At 38.6% G+C, this 16,876-nt stretch overlaps 1 protein-coding gene across 1 annotated transcript in view; it reads left to right on the forward strand.

Annotated features, from left to right (window-relative positions):
- Ptchd1 (patched domain containing 1) overlaps positions 1–15,520 on the forward strand; it is a 48,531-nt gene extending 33,011 nt beyond the window's left edge. Inside the window, exons 2-3 of the mRNA XM_050130350.1 lie at positions 1,748–2,408; positions 13,866–15,520. Coding sequence (XP_049986307.1) covers positions 1,748–2,408; positions 13,866–15,520 — 2,316 coding nt within the window. The remainder of the gene's footprint in view (positions 1–1,747; positions 2,409–13,865) is intronic.
- Positions 15,521–16,876: the final 1,356 nt, after the last annotated feature.

Here is a 16,876-nt window from a genome sequence, read left to right on the forward strand (position 1 = left end):
CTGGCACATGGTAGTAGTTCATTTAAATCCCATAATCCCCTCACAAACATACTACCTGTTTTCTTACTTCAGATATTAGATTCTATATACACTTCCATGTGAATTTTAGCAGCAGAGTTAAAAAAGCACGAATTCAGGAATCAGCTGCTGGCAGGAATCCTCACTGCAGTTCTGGCACCTAGAGGTATGTATGGTAAAAGCCTAAGAGCACCGGCCCTGTTCAGACTGCTAGGTTTAGCATGGTTCAACCTATTATGATGTACATGATCTTAGACAAATGATTTAAGTTCTTCATATCTCAGTTGCCTCACCTGGGAGATAAGGCCAGTATTCCTATCTACTTTGTGTTCTGGTATAAATTCTAGGTTAGCTAATCTGTGCTAATGCCTAGAACTGTGCTTGGCATGGAGTAGTAGATGTTATTTAGCTTCTTGCATGCTATTCGATGGCAAATATAAAGTCACTAGACACAACCACAATCTGACACTAGTCAAGGTGTGTAGAATAATTCTTAGAGTACTGGGGATACAAACCAGGGTCTTGCACAGAATAGGCAAATACTCTACAAGCACACGTCAGGCCAAGCCTTAAAGTGTATAGAAGTCCCATTTTGCTCCTTTAGTATGATTTTAGTTTGTCTCAGCTAGACTTTTAACATTTAGTGCATTTCCCACCTGTACAGACAAGGAACAGCCGAGAAGCAGGGTTAGTGTCTTAGTTAGGGTTACCACTGCTGTGATGAGACACCGTGACTTAATGCAAGTTGGGGAGGAAAGGGTTTATTTGGTCTACACTTCCACTCACTCTTCGTTATCAAAGGAAATTAGGTAATGAACTCAAGCAGTTCATGAACCTGAAGGCAGGAGCTGATGCAGAGGCCATGGAAGGGTGCGGCTTACTGGGGTACTTGCCATGGTTTGCTCAGCCTGCCTTCTTATTGCACCCAGGATCACCAACTCAGAGATGGCATCACCTACAAAAGGCTGGACCCTCCCCGCATCAATCACTAATTAAGATAATGTCCTACAGGCTTGCCTACAGCCTGATCTTATGGAGGCATCTTCTCACTTGAGGAGTCTCCTCTCTGTTAACTCTCTCTTCTGTCAAGTTGCCATAAAACTAGCCAGCAAGAAATCAAGGTAAATTTCTTGACTTGTATAGTAGAGAGTAATTGGATACGCTTATTAAGGTGCCCTGGAAATTGGTAGTAAGGGACTAGCCTTCAGAAGACCTCTGCATTCAGAACCGTACCTTCTTTCACTTGTTACATCATGGTTCCAAGAAAAATAATAAACAAGAGACCTATGTAAGATTTGCAAACATTATTGACTATTTTGGTGACAAATAAAAGGAACATAGAAGTAATATTGGTAATTGAAGGTAATACTTCGCAAATGTTAGCACCATCAGAATCTGCCAGAAGATCTACCTAGGTTGCACTCCAGAGAATTGGATTTCTCAGGTCTGGAATAGGGCCTAAAAATTTGCATTTCTGACAAGCTGTTTGGTTGACACTGCTATACTGGGAGCCACGCTGAAAACTACTAATTCAGTGTATGTCTTCAACCTCTACTACAGACTTGTGTCTATGGGCAAAGCATTTTTTAAACTCTCTTCTTTATACATTAAACTAATGACTTTTTCTTTCCAAAAAAAAAAGAAATATTTTAATCTCTGGAGCTAATGTTACTTATTAATGTCTACTTGTTCATTAAAAAAATCTAACTGTTGTTTTTCTCCCCCATAGTTGCATACTGCTGTAACCAAGATTCAGGTTCCAAGGCCTGGCTTTAACTATACATTTGCCCACATATGTGTCCTGAATAATGATAAGACTTGCATTGTGGATGACATAATACATGTCCTGGAAGAGTTGAAGAATGCTCGGGCCACCAACCGGACCAACTTTGCTATTACATATCCCATCACTCACTTAAAGGATGGAAGGGCTGTCTATAATGGGCACCAACTTGGAGGTGTCACTGTCCACAGCAAGGATCGGGTGAAATCTGCAGAGGCCATTCAGCTCACTTACTATCTGCAGTCAATCAACAGTCTCAATGACATGGTAGCTGAGAGGTGGGAATCCAGCTTCTGCGACACTGTCAAACTATTCCAGAAATCCAACGACCAAGTCAAAATATACCCATACATATCCTCATCACTGAGGGAAGATTTCCAGAAGACCAGCCGTGTATCAGAACGTTACCTGGTCACCAGCCTGATCCTGGTAGTCACCATGGCCATCCTCTGCTGCTCGATGCAGGACTGTGTCCGCAGCAAACCCTGGTTAGGCCTACTTGGATTGGTGAGCATAAGCCTAGCCACTCTCACTGCAGCTGGAATCATCAATCTTACTGGTGGAAAATACAATTCCACCTTCCTGGGACTCCCTTTCGTCATGCTAGGTAATTATTGCCTTTCATTTTCCTTGTTTTTGCTCTTTGTTTCCTGTTTATAGCGGTAACTAGTTTTCTCAAAGAACCATCTAATAATTTTTTTTCAGATACAGAGTTTTCACTTTCCTGAGAAAGTCTGGACCAAGTTCCATCAACTGAGGAACATCCTAATCTGATACAAATGCCAGAAAGTCAAACAAAGACTTTGGCTCTAGCCATGTTCCTTCATTTAATAACTCTATTAAATACCCATGGATAAATTGGTATTTGGCAAATACCAATCTTGCCTGTGCTCTAGTGTGTTGGGTGTGTTTCCTCAAATCAGACCCAAGTAGGGGATGCAGATAGGAGTAGTTTATTTAGGAGAAAAGCTCTAGTAGCACCACTAGGGAAATGGAAAAGGTGAGCCAGAAAGACAGACAAGCCTGAGTAGGTTGGGGTACTGCTGTAGGTACTGTTAGATCAGTCCCCTGCCCTCTGCTGGAGACCTTTAGAAGATCAGGTAGAACACTCCTCAGAAAGATCCTCCCTGAAGGCTGAGAAAGCTGGCCTATTTCCACAGAAGCCCTGACCTGGGGCTGTTCCCCTGCATAGTTAACCCCTCTGCACTTTCTCCCAGCAGCGGCAGAAACTCCCCAGGTGACTCGGGTGAGAAGCCCTCAAGGAATTTTAGAATTGCAAAGGAAAGGGCAAGCAGGCTCTGCTGCCGGCTTCCCTTCTCTATCTGTTAATGAACAGAGTAGATGTGAGCATCACACAAAAGGATGTGATAAGTAAACAAGAACTTGGAAAGCCTCCTGTGAAATACCAGCAGCAAGGGTATCTTCTTTATTAGTCTTGGTATGAACATCTTACAGTGGTGGCCATAGGGCTTTTCTAAAGTTTGTCACTGGGGAAGAGCATCAGGAATTCCTTAATAGAGTTAATGCTCAAAACAAAGTCACAGTGTTCACAGCATTAGTGCTTCTGCCGGCCTGCTATTAAAGATGACATGTCTAGTACAATGGGAGGTAAAGTTCCTGTCAGACAAAGATTGAATGAGGTTAGGTTAGGTTAGTTTCCCCACTCCTCCCCCGTTTCCTGTGGGAACTACTCATCAATTCCTCTAGCAAAATTAAAATGTCACTTGGGATCAGATACCAACGATACAAGACAGTTGTGGTTGTCTATTTTTGTTGACTGAGAACTCACCACGATTTATTTCATTGGTAAGTCTTATGCTGTGTTTTAGAGCAGCAGTAAAAACCGGAATTTTCCTAGCAAATCGCTACTGAATTACAGTTGAATGATAAGCAGGCTTGATGGAGCTACATTCTGCCCTCAATGCTTTGCAACCTATGCAAATTGAGACCTGCTCAATAAACATATACTAGGAGCTTTTGTGGAAAGCAAGGCCCTGTGGAGAAGCCTAGCAGTCAGAGAATCTGCTAAATCAATTTAGTTGTCACTCTTGAAAACAACAGAGAAAGAAGCTGCCTTACTACCTTCTGCATCCAGTCAGATAACAAGGCAGCACAAGCTCCCCCTTTAAACTGACTCCAGGAATCTTTAGGTCAGTTGTGGAATCTGCGCGGCAGTTCCTCAAAGAGTGTGGAGGACTGAGTCTTAGTAACTTCCTGGGAGAGTTGAGTCAAGGTTGAAATTAAGATGTGTTGCTCATGATTAGTCACATGCTCGAGTCCTTGGGTTCTTTTTTAACTTTTCATTTTAAAAATAGTGGTTCTGTTGTTTCTTTTGCAAGACGAAGATAAACAAGAATAAGAAATTGGTTGGGAACTGAAGGGAGATACAAAGGTTCTTAAGGTGACAAAAAAAGCATGTGAAAGCTTGGGAAAGGACTGAGAGTTTGGCTTTCTGGCACTCCAACCTATTAGCAATGATCACAAAGAACATTATAATATTTAAAGCTTCCTAAAATTAAGGACAATAAACTACAGTATTTAAAGCTTCTTAGAATTAATCTTACAGTAATAACATTCAAACCTGATTTTACTAAGTACAATGAACTGAAAATGTTCAAAACTTCTCGAAGCTGTACAAAATAAAATGCATGAGAATCTTTAATATTTCCTCAAAATTTACATTGCATTTTAAAAATAATTTGAGTATTCATTAAAAGTAAATATAATATATATGTACATATAAACACCGCAAAATAATACATTAGACAATATTGGCACAGTAGGGGAGGTGAGTGAGGGCAGGACGAGATGATGCCCTTAGAGTCCAGAAGTGGGTAAGAAGTTCCACAGCTCCCCAGACACTGTCACTGAACTTTACCTCGGAATTTATTTCAGAAAACAAAACAACCTCCGCAAAGGTAAACAAAACAGGTATTTGCAGTAAAAAAAGGACAAGCAGGACAGGCGCCAGGTCCTTCCTTCTTTGGGATATTTGGGGTAGGTTCCCTGCACTGATTTGATGACCATTGTTCCTGATGACAATCTGCCTGCAACCTTTCTGTCCATTTTCAGCCCACAGGGTTTTCAAATTACTTAGTCATGACGTGAGAGGAAACTACACGTTTTCATGGCTAAGGCCCATTTGCAATAAAGACTGAGTGTTTAATATGCTCATAAAGCTAACAATGCCTGGATTTAGGATGCTTGCCCTTCTGGACTTCTTAGATAAACTCTTCATCCTTAGAATATGATTGCAAAATGAAATATAAGCAAGAGCAGATTCGTGAATGTATTCAAGACCAGTGTTTAGTTCTGTTTATTAATGACTGGCCCTAAATTAACAGTAAACACTTCAGAAGACCAAGAAGAAATGCAGTGCTAAGCACTTTGCTCTACACATAAATAAGCTGTCTAATAATTTGTCATCTATAAAAATGCTTGTTTGTACTTAACTAAATCAGGTTATTTAAAATCTTGATTTTGTTTGTAATGTAAAACTATATCAAATCATATATATATATATGTCTTCATTTAGAAGAAAAAAGTTTCATAAAATATTGAATACCCGAGTATCCTTGGTTATTAAAAAACTCTATAATGTGCTAAGTATTATAAATTTCAAATTCAACAAACTCAGAATTGTTAGTGTGACTACAGTCATATAAGGCCAGATCCAGCCAAATGCCAAAATGGCAGTTGATTTACAATGGAAAATTTTAAGACCACAAGTGTTAAGAAGTATTAACTTGACAAGATTCCACAAGAGGAAGGAATTTGAATAAACACTGAGAGTTCATCATAATGGGATGTGATTGTATGTTTCTAGCTAAGATGATACATGATATCTCTGGCAAAAAGAATATATCCTACACAGACGAATCAACTTGCCAATGACATAAGCATGCATAGCTCATGAGTTAGAATGGTTTTCATCAGTGTCTGTATATTAGACACTTCCAATTCTGTGTAACCTCTCTCTAGATGAGTCAGGGTAGTTTATCTGGAGCTGAAATCCTCAAAGGTCCACAGTGTCATAAATGTTTATTGTCACTTTGTGTTGCTAGAATTTAGAGACGAACTTAGTTGTTTATATTAGCGTCAGGCAGGGCAGTATTAATATTTGTAAGCATCATTTATAGCTATTGTAAAATGTCCTCTAAAGAATTAAGATTTACATCATGGTTGTCCAGTAGAGTATGATTTAGGAAATTGGCATCCTTTTTTGTATATTTTTGTATGTGCAGATTCTCCTTACAGGTGTGATATTTATTTATGTAGCTCGGCTTATCATAAACAAGTCAGGAAAGGAGTTGGAGAACGTAGAAGGAACAGAAGACGGTTTTATTCCTTATGCATATGAAAGGATTGTTTCTCATATACATTCCATGCACATAAAAAAGAGAACTGAAGTTATTGTAAAAGATAGTTTGGATATCAGTTTTTATGTGACATTTTAACTTCCAAGGTCACTTTGCCTTTGTTGAAATTCAAGAGCCCTGGATATTGGATGAGATGCAAAACACTCTTCAATTTTGAAAAGGTCAAGTGCCAAGTCCAGGGTGCTATCTTCTGAATTATCTAACCAGTGAAGCACACAGCACTTTTATGACTTACCGAACCAGACTTCACACTTTCAGGGATGTGAATGGGAATAGAATGTATATTAAGTGCTAGGAGGAAAATAATATCAGAAAAGTTGCCATCTTACAGTAGTATATTCTAAGATTATCCGAATTTTTAGCAGCAACCAAAGATTAACTTTACTTTTTTAAGGGTTTGTTGTGACTGATACCGCTTGAAGTGTGATAACAGTGTATGTGGCTCAAAAAAAAAAAAAAAAGGGTTTCACTAAATTGTGCAAGAAGGTTAGTTACAACTGAAATGATTTATTCCTTAATTATTCTCACTCTCAGATTAAACAAACTTGAAAGATTTTTATATTATAATAGGTCCATAAATCATTAGAAACATGAGGGAAAAGAAAAAATCTTCCAGATAGTATCAAAGGTTTAGCTGAAGTTACCAACATCCAACCATCTTTTACCTAGACAATGGATAACAATACCCAATGATATCTGAATGACAAAAATGGTAATTTCATATAGTTTAACATAAAACATTATGATAGAAATATGCTATTTGTAGCAATATGACAATATATATATAATAGAATAGAAATATAGAGTAATATGGAAATACTTAGTTTAGATATAAAATAGTTAATAGGGTATTTTGTTTTTTGTTTTAGTTTTTGTTTTTTGTTTTTTTGAAACAGGGTTTCTCTGTAGCTTTGGAGCCTATCCTAGAACTAGCTCTGTAGACCAGGCTGGCCTCGAACTCACAGAGATCCGCCTACCTCCTGAGTGCTGGGATTAAAGGCGTGCGCCACCACTGCCCGGCAATAGTTAATAGTTTTAAGAGTTCCTAAAACAAACTGCTTATTAAGATTTTGTTTCTCTTTGGGTGGTGATGGTGCATGTCTTTGATCCCAGCACTCATGAAGCAGAGGCAGGCAGATCTCTCTGAATTTGAGGTCAGCGTTTCAGGATAGATTCCAAAGATACAGACAAACCTTGTCTCAAAAAAAAATGGATTTTGTTTCTCATGTTTCTTTTGTCCATTTGATTTTAAATAAGATAATAATTCCAGGCTTGAAGAAATAACTCAATAGTTAAGAGCACTCAATGTTCTTGTAGAGTACTGGATTTAAGTTCCCAACACATAAATTGGGCAACTATAACCATTGATACATTTTTCTGCACTTTTCAGACACACACATGCACACCCACACTAATAATAATAATAATAAATGAAATTTTTCAAAATAAGAGTATTTCCATACAATATTTTCAAGATTCTTTTTTAATCTTTTAAATAGTAGTCTATAGTTGTATAATTTTTAAAGACATATGGAATCTAATTTTGTGATTAGTTCTTGCCAGTCATTATTATTGTAAATGGAAGGTGGAAAAAATAGCTTAAGGTGGAAGTAGAGCAAAACCAATTTATTGATATGCACCTTGGCTTAAACTAAGACATGGCATGGCTAGGGGCACAGATTGGAGAAGGCAGAACTCACTGAGTAAGGGAGTTGTGCCTTTGATACAGGTCTCCTAGGTAACCTTTGGGTAGTCAGCTGACTTAGTCTCATCCAAAGAATGGGAGAGCAGCCAATACTGAGCCTTGGAAAAACCGACCATAAGAAAAAATACCTAGTATCTATTTGGACTAGAATATCAGAAAATTGCAAAATAACCCAGATGGGTCTACAGGAGCTCACTGTGCAAACTGATTCAACTTCAATGTGAAAGAACTTTTGCTGTCTACTTAAACTTTACTACATTATTCACTAAGAACAAAATGTGGATAGCTTTCTAGCTTCTCTGTTGAAATAGGATCGGCGGCAGGGCTGCGTCCCCGGCACCTGGCCGCCCACATGGCTAGCTTATGCCCCGAAATAATTACATGGAAACTGTATCTTTTTAAAACACTGCCTTGCCCGGCTAGTTCCAGCTTCTTATTGGCTAGCTCTTACATATTGTTCTAACCCATTTCTAATATTCTATGTAGCCCACGAGCTGGCTTACCAGGGAGGATCTTAACCTGCATCTGTCTGGAGCGGGAGAATCATGGCGACTCCTCGACTCAGCTTCTTTCTCCCAGAATTCTGTTCTGTGTACTCCCCCCACCTAAGGGTTGGCCTATCAAGGGGCCTAGGCAGTTTCTTTATTAATAAGAAATCACTCCCACATCAGTTCTCTGCATTGATCAATATAATGGCACTAACACTCATCTGCTTCATCAGTAAATAAATTCCTTTTAGTCAATTTTTTACCTTATATTTATATGGGGGTATAATTTGTGTGCATAATATATTATAAATAACATTATCTATAGCAAAAATCATATGTAGTATAGAATTACTTCATGTTATATATTAGAATTAATTAACATTAATATTATTTAACAATGCTTATTTTTAAACAAAGATTTATCTCTGGATATATTTGAATATTTTATATATGAATATATAAAATATGCTTGAATAGGATATAACATAAATACTTGAGTTTATATATTACATATGTCTTCTTCATGTGAAAAGACATAAAATAATGTCCATAGTATATCTTACTTATATATACTGGTTTTATATAATATATTTGCACATAATATCAAAGTACCCTAGTATATTTACATATAATACTCTATCTTTAAGTAAAGAAGATCTATTAGCAAAATAATTTCTGGGACTTTCATATGCAGTTATCTAGCAAAGGAAAACCATTTCTCAGATTCAAACCCTAAGTTGTGATTGGAATAACCAGTATGTGTCAAGTCTCTAGTAGAAAGACTAAGATGCATATATCCCTCCCTGATATAAGCATCTGTCTTTACTTAAGTAGAGTACACTTTTACTCTTACTCTTAACTGTGACACAGAACAGGCTGGAATAAGCCAAACAATTCATATTGTAAAGTAAATGTTTATAACCGACCAAGTTTAAATGTAACCCCATTAATGAACTTCTCCCTGAAAATAGGTGTTACTCAGTCTAAAACTGCATATGCTTGAGATTTCTTTTTGATACAACAAAAATCATGGATTTATGCAGATGCCATGTGAGAAAAGCATTTTATAAACACAAACTACTTAGTGAGAGTCATCTAAGAATAAAATATGCTTTCAGTAGAGTTTGTCCATCCATTGTAATCTGTGGACTTTTGAGAGGACTGTACTAGTTTTGTTTACATATGTGAAATTTGGCACTACACAGGTGCGTTATAAGTGACTTCATTTTATCCTGAAGGATGATCTACCAGTAAGCCATCTCAGTGTAACTCATGTCAGCTATTCCTCAAGGAACTCAAGCTGAGGAAATGCTGCCTGTAGGGAAGGGATTAAAACGTGCGGAGGCTTCTGCTGTGTCTGTGAGGACTGAAGAAAATAGGGAAATCTGGGACTATGGAAAAATAAACTTACAAAATCCAGCAGGACAAAGTAGATCAATCCTTATGATTAGTCTTTGGAAAAGCAAATAAGCAAAACCAAATCTCCCCAAAGGTCTCTCATAGGATAATATTAAATAAACTTAAAACATGATTCACTTTAAGAACAGGTTTCTAGAAACACATCTACTGGGTGGAGTTAACTAGTGAATTCCTTTCTTGGTAGATTATAAACAACCCTGAAAGCTTTGGCTGTGCCCCAGAAAAGAGTTTAGGTGAAAGTGAGATTTAATCTGTGAGTATGCCCGAAAGTCATTCTAAGTGACTAGAGGATTAGCTAGCTGAGTTTCTTCTACCATTACTGTTATTTATCATCTGTCCTCCTGTTTCTCTTCATTAGTTCCAAACCCTGGAAGTTCACACACACACACACACACACACACACACACACACGCACATGCACGTACACACACACACACACACACACACATCTTTCAGTCATTTAAGGTAACTTCCAGGCATACTCAAAAACTAAATCCCGCTTTCACCCAAGATCTTTTCTTCGATCTAGCCAAGGCCTTCAGAGTTGTTTATAATCTCTGAAGGTAGCTAGAACAAGCGTGTGGAAGTTTGAAGACGACCCGTGTCACTCAGTTTTCTCTTTCTACCACCTGAGCCTAAAGAGGGTCATCAGGCTTGCTAGGAGACACCATTACTAACTAGCTACCTTGCCAGCTCCAAACTATACTTTAAATTAAACACAAAGCAAACAATGACATGTTTTCTATTTAAAAAAAAAAACAAAAACAAAAACAAAAACAACTTTTTTTTAAATGAAGAAAATCATACTCAAACCTCAGAAAAATGTCTTCAGTCCTTAGACAGTACAAGATTTGCCCTTCAAGGTTCTAAGCAAGTCAAAGAAGGAGCCCACCCTGTGTGAGATGAAAGTGGAGTGAAAAGGATCCTATGAAAAGCTTCCCCCTTACCTACCCCTCTACATTTTTCTATCCCTAACTTTCCCATTTTACTGTTAGAGTAACAGCAAAAGAGAAAGCCAGGGCTGGCTTACCGGGGAATGAAAAGATGTTACTGTGTGGTGAAATGTTCCTAATTACTCTTCAGGTAGCCTCATTTTCTGTCCCAGTTTCCCCAAACTAAGGGAAGCTGTTTTCATAGACCATTGTCCCAAAGTAGTTCGTAATTAAAACTATATCTTTAAATGTCAAAACTAAAGGAAATTCAACTGTAGTTCTGAACATAAAAGGAATTTCGGGGATGTTTTATGGGCTCTTAGTGTGTGTTTCTCCTTGAGTCCAAGCCAGGGAACAGGGTTCCCACAATTTATCTTTCCTTTAAGATAATAGGCCAACCTCGTAAGCATAAACATGAAGCTGTAACCTGAGTCTAGTGCCAACCAGGCACTCCAGGCTGTTAACAAATCCCTAAGAGGGCCTGGAAATCTCTTGGCACCCACTCACCCTTGACTGCCTGGGGTGTAGAAAAGTGTTATGGCATCAGCAATTATCCCAGAAATTCAAGGACTCTTTAAAGATATTATACAATTACAATTTGGAGTTGAGGGTACAGGAATCTGATTGGCAGGTGTGGATTGAGAAACAAGGTTCTAGCCTACCATGAGTAGTGACAGAAAGGCCATTGATAACTAGCAACAAATGAATGATCAGATGGAATATATTATTTCTCCCTGCCTTCTCTGACCTCTGTGAGGGCCTTCACACACAAGAAAAAAGGAGGAGGAGGAACGATGGGGAGTTAGGAGAGGGGAGGGGTCTCCTAAGAGACCCTGAGAATAAAATTTCTCTTTGGAAGTGCCCCTTGAGCCAAAAACATATGCAAAAAGACTCACAACTCAATGAAAAATATTAAACTATATACAATGGGCGTTTAAAAGACAGCAAAAGAACTTGTGTATTTTCCTCTTTCCTTGAGTGTGATTATTTTCATCCTGGAACCTTATTATCACCTTTTTGCTCTGTTAATTCAAAGTTCTTTTCTCATTTAGTTCCTATGGTTATTCAACAGTACACTAAGAAGTGGATTCCTATTGTATTGTCCAAGTGTCAGATAATAACATTATAAAATATCCCACTAATTTTATTTTTTATATTTAATTTCTTATTCAGTTTTGCATTGAATTTTCTCTAAAATTCAACTATATGATTAACTATAATTCTGCTATATGATCTTTATATTCTTGCCATACTTAAATGCTGGCTACTAAAGTCTTATTTTGAAGTATTTCTGTTTGCAGGAAGTAAATACTCTAGAAAGCATTGGCACTTTGCAGCAACTCCTGAGGTATTGTTTACTTTCGAATACCTACTTGTTCTTCATGACCTCAGATCCACCGGTCAGTCTTATTTCCCCAGGGCACGGATGTCTCTTAGGTATTAGTCTTCTTATTACTCACAAAGATTAGTTTGCTTTTAATAAAAGCTTGGTCAGTTCACCCCGAGAAAACTGGAAACAAGGTTCAACAGCTAGTTTTCCCTCTCTAGACTAGACATTGTTAACTGCCTAAAACATAATTAACAGCAGAATGCCAGTCAACAAATACACTTTCACTTCCTATCTGGGGAATTTAGGTGCTCCAGTTTAATAGGGGCCGTGGTACTCGTAATCAAATCGGAAGTCTTGGCCTGACCTCTAAAAGCAGCTGTAAAATGATGTCTAATAAATTAAGATGAATGCCACATCCTTCGGAGGAAACAGGCCTGTATCATTACTATGTAATCGGTTCTCGTGTTTGAGGTCAGGACTGTACAATAAGGATATAAATACCAGCCTGGGTTCAAGGTGAGACATAAGCTCAGTTATGTTGACTACAAGATAATGGTGACTGGCTTCACACATGGCTGCAGATTTGAAATTCCTTCTTTTTTTCAAAACCAGTCCATCACACCAAAGTGAAGTATGATCCTCAATAATGGGACTGAATTTGTCAAGGTGTAGAAACAGACAATTAGATCTTCTATCCTAGTACCAAGACAGAGATTGTCCAAAGCCAGGATGGGTGATTTGGGCCGGATTTTTAATGTGACTCGGGCATTCAGGGAGGTGCAGCGAGGAAGTGTCCAGTTCCAACTAAGAGAGGTACAGAAGGCATACTCAAACTTCCAAGAAACAGGATGCAATTACAGCGTGGGCAGTCACTGTATCTATGCCACCCTGACGTTGCTGGAATTCTAAACAGGGAGCCAAGAGCCCTAAGCAGTTAAGGGAAGTTATTACCAAAAGACCACTGCCCAAATGGTATCAAGAAGTTGGTAGAGTCACTGTATATTTGATATGTTATCTGTGAACAACTAGAATTGGTGAAAAAAAAAAGACCCTAAAGACAAATGGAGGTCATAAACCTTTAATCCTATTGTCATTTTTAGTAGTAGTAGTAGTGAGGGTTCACATGAATCTTGTTCTTCTTTCTTTATTTTTCTTCTTTCTGTATGTTCTACTCAAACTTGTTTATACTTATTTTTCTTTCCTCTGTTTCTCGGATTTATTGCTTCTGCTCTGATATTTAGTGAAGAAAAAAAGAGACTGTGATTTAGTTTCCCATTACTACTCAACTAAATACAATGCTTTTTTATCACTAAAGCCCTCTGCTTGACCAATTTTAATAGAAGGTATTGACACTGACGGGGAATACTCTGCCCACTGCTTTCCTCTGTGCTAACCCCTCCCATTGTATCATAAAACTAAATGATTGGTATCTGCAATATTCTTTGGAGTGTTCCACCAATCAAATTGTACTGACCACCACAAGCTACTGATGTATATAACGTCTAAAAAGCATAGGCCCAAGTCAACTCAGAATCCTGGCTGGCAAAAATTAATCCAGCTTTCTTAGGTTAGTGGCAACCTTGAAGACCTCTGTTCTTGCTATCATAGAAGATACTATCAATGAACACGTATTCTGCAAAACACAGGTCTACTTGCCACAGGAAACGTCCCCAGCATTCCCAAACCTGTCACCACTAAAACTGATTATATTTACTACGATCCATTAAGCCCCCATGATCAAATTGATACCCCTCTTTACAAAGATCTGTTCCTTAAAACTTTTACTCTGATCTTTTTTTCTGCCTCTTCAGGTCATGGATTATATGGGACTTTTGAAATGTTATCCTCGTGGAGGAAAACTAGAGAGGACCAACATGTTAAAGAGCGAACTGCAGAAGTCTATGCAGACTCCATGCTCTCCTTCTCTCTCACCACTGCCGTGTACTTGGTCACCTTTGGCATAGGGGCCAGCCCTTTCACGAACATCGAGGCAGCCAGGATTTTCTGCTGCAATTCCTGTATTGCAATCCTCTTCAACTACCTCTATGTACTCTCATTTTATGGTTCCAGCCTTGTGTTCACTGGCTACATAGAAAACAATTACCAGCATAGTATATGCTGTAGAAAAGTTCCAAAGCCTGATGTGTTGCAGGAGAAGCCAGCATGGTATAGGTTTCTTCTGACAGCTAGATTCAGTGAGGAAACAGCTGAAGGCGAGGAAGCAAACACTTACGAGAGTCACTTATTGGTATGTTTCCTCAAGCGCTATTACTGTGACTGGATAACCAACACCTATGTCAAGCCTTTTGTAGTCCTCTTTTACCTTATTTATATTTCCTTTGCCTTAATGGGCTACCTGCAGGTCAGTGAAGGGTCAGACCTAAGTAACATCGTCGCAACTGCAACACAAACCATTGACTACACTACTGCCCAGAAAAAGTACTTTAGCAACTACAGTCCTGTTATCGGATTTTACATATATGAGTCCATAGAATATTGGAACTCTAGTGTCCAGGAAGATGTTCTAGAGTTCACTAAGGGGTTTGTGCGGCTATCCTGGTTTGAAAGCTACTTAAATTATCTTCGGAAACTCAATATATCCACTGACTTGCCTAAGAAAAATTTCACAGACATGTTGAGGAATTCCTTCCTGAAATCTCCTCAATATTCACATTTTCAAGAGGACATCATCTTCTCAAAAAAGTACAATGATGAGGTTGATATAGTGGCCTCTAGAATGTATTTGGTGGCCAAGACCATGGAAACAAACAAAGAAGAACTCTATGATCTCTTGGAGACCTTGAGGAGACTTTCAGTCACCTCCAAGGTGAAGTTCATTGTCTTTAATCCGTCTTTTGTGTTCATAGATCGATATGCCTCCTATCTCGGAGCCCCCCTGCACAACTCCTGCATCAGTGTTTTGTTCCTGCTCTTCTTCTCGGCATTCCTGGTGGCAAATTCGCTGATCAATGTCTGGATCACTCTAACTGTTGTGTCTGTGGAGTTTGGAGTGATAGGCTTCATGACCTTGTGGAAAGTAGAACTGGACTGCATTTCTGTGCTCTGCTTAATCTATGGAATTAACTACACAATTGACAACTGTGCTCCACTGTTATCCACATTTGTTCTGGGCAAGGATTTGACAAGAACTAAATGGGTAAAAAATGCCCTGGAAGTGCATGGGGTAGCTATTTTACAGAGTTACCTCTGTTATATTGTTGGTCTATTTCCTCTCGCAGCTGTGCCTTCAAATCTGACCTGTACACTGTTCAGGTGCTTGTTTTTAATAGCCTTCGTCACCTTCTTTCACTGCTTTGCCATTTTACCTGTGATACTGACTTTCCTGCCGCCCTCTAAGAAAAAAAAAAAAGAGAAGAAAAATCCTGAAAACCGGGAGGAAATTGAGTGTGTCGAAATGGTGGATATTGATAGTACCCGAGTGGTTGACCAGATTACCACAGTGTGATGGTATCTGCTTCATATATTTTTCACCCTAGGTCTTACCAAGACCAAAAAGCTGATGTTGATGAAACATAGTCAAAGTTGCTCTGTTTCTAAAAGAATAAGAAACAAGCACTGGAAAAAAAAGTAAAAGATGAGGATATCAGGTGTGGAATCTTTAAAATCATTAAAGTAAAGGGGTTGCTATGAAAGAGAAGTTACTTATACGCACATGTGTGTGCACACACACGCAGGACTCAGAGTGTTTTAAATAAGATCAAACAGAGCAACACTTACCAATAAGCAGGATATTACCCCACTGCACAAGTTACTGGTGGTGTAAGAAAATGCAACTGATTACAAGGTCAGCTGCCATGACAAAAAATATCCTTAAGCATTGTTCAAAAGAACAAGGCTTCCTCAACTTCGGCAGAGCTGTAATTCGACCTAGGTTCTGAGGTTTGAGATCTTCATTGTCTCATCTAGCACCTCAACACTCAAGGAGAGTCTGTAAAAATTTTCATCAGCAAAAGAAAGCCAGGACCTCTGAAGCAGATGTGATAGACTAAACATCATCCACAAATTAAAATGGAGTCTCCCGAAATTCACTTAGGTGAGGCCAGGTTTTTGTTTTCATGAATGAACTTGTCATATTCTTCCACTGACAACACTCTTACCACCTGTATGGTTTACTTAATGCACCCAGGAAGCAATGACAGCTCCAGCACTACAGAATTGGGGCAAATCTATTTTAGAATATCTTGTTCTTTGTCATCAGATGGATCTACTTTATACGTTACAGCTTCTGGCAGGAACCTCTGAGGGTGCAAAGTCACAGAGCCAAGTCCAAATGGCTGGCATGTTGGAGGAAAAGCAGGTATCTATTTGAACCTACAGAGTATCTCTATATTAACAAAAAAAGGAAGAGCTGGCTAGTACAGATGTTTGTGGTTTGTCCCTATATGCACTTTTGCATGGGTGCCCATAAACAACATCTGCCCATGTATCTAAGGAAAGGAAAATAAACACTAAAATTGTCATTGGCCAAAAAGTGCCAGAATGTCTTTGCTATGAGATGACTTCCACTTGACTTAATGGAGAAGAGTAAGATCTTTGGTACGTCAAAGCCTGGGTAATGAGTCATTTATAAAAGCGCTGGGAGATAAAGGGCTCAAAGGAAAATAGGTGGAAATCCCTGGATAACAGCAAACACCAGTACAAACCTATCCACAATGGCAGCCAAACTCCCCTGCTAAACTGGCTGAATATCACCTTCCCTGTCCCCTAAAATGCCTTTTTGCTATCTCTCTACTTCATCATAGGGCCCTCTGTACATTAACATGCCCGGATTATTTATATAGTGCAACAGTTGTAACTACAA

This window comes from Alexandromys fortis, unplaced genomic scaffold, assembly GCF_014885135.2.
Source record: "Alexandromys fortis isolate MF-2015 unplaced genomic scaffold, M_Fortis_MF-2015_v1.1 scaffold_340, whole genome shotgun sequence".
In the NCBI taxonomy this organism is placed as follows: Eukaryota; Metazoa; Chordata; class Mammalia; order Rodentia; family Cricetidae; genus Alexandromys; species Alexandromys fortis.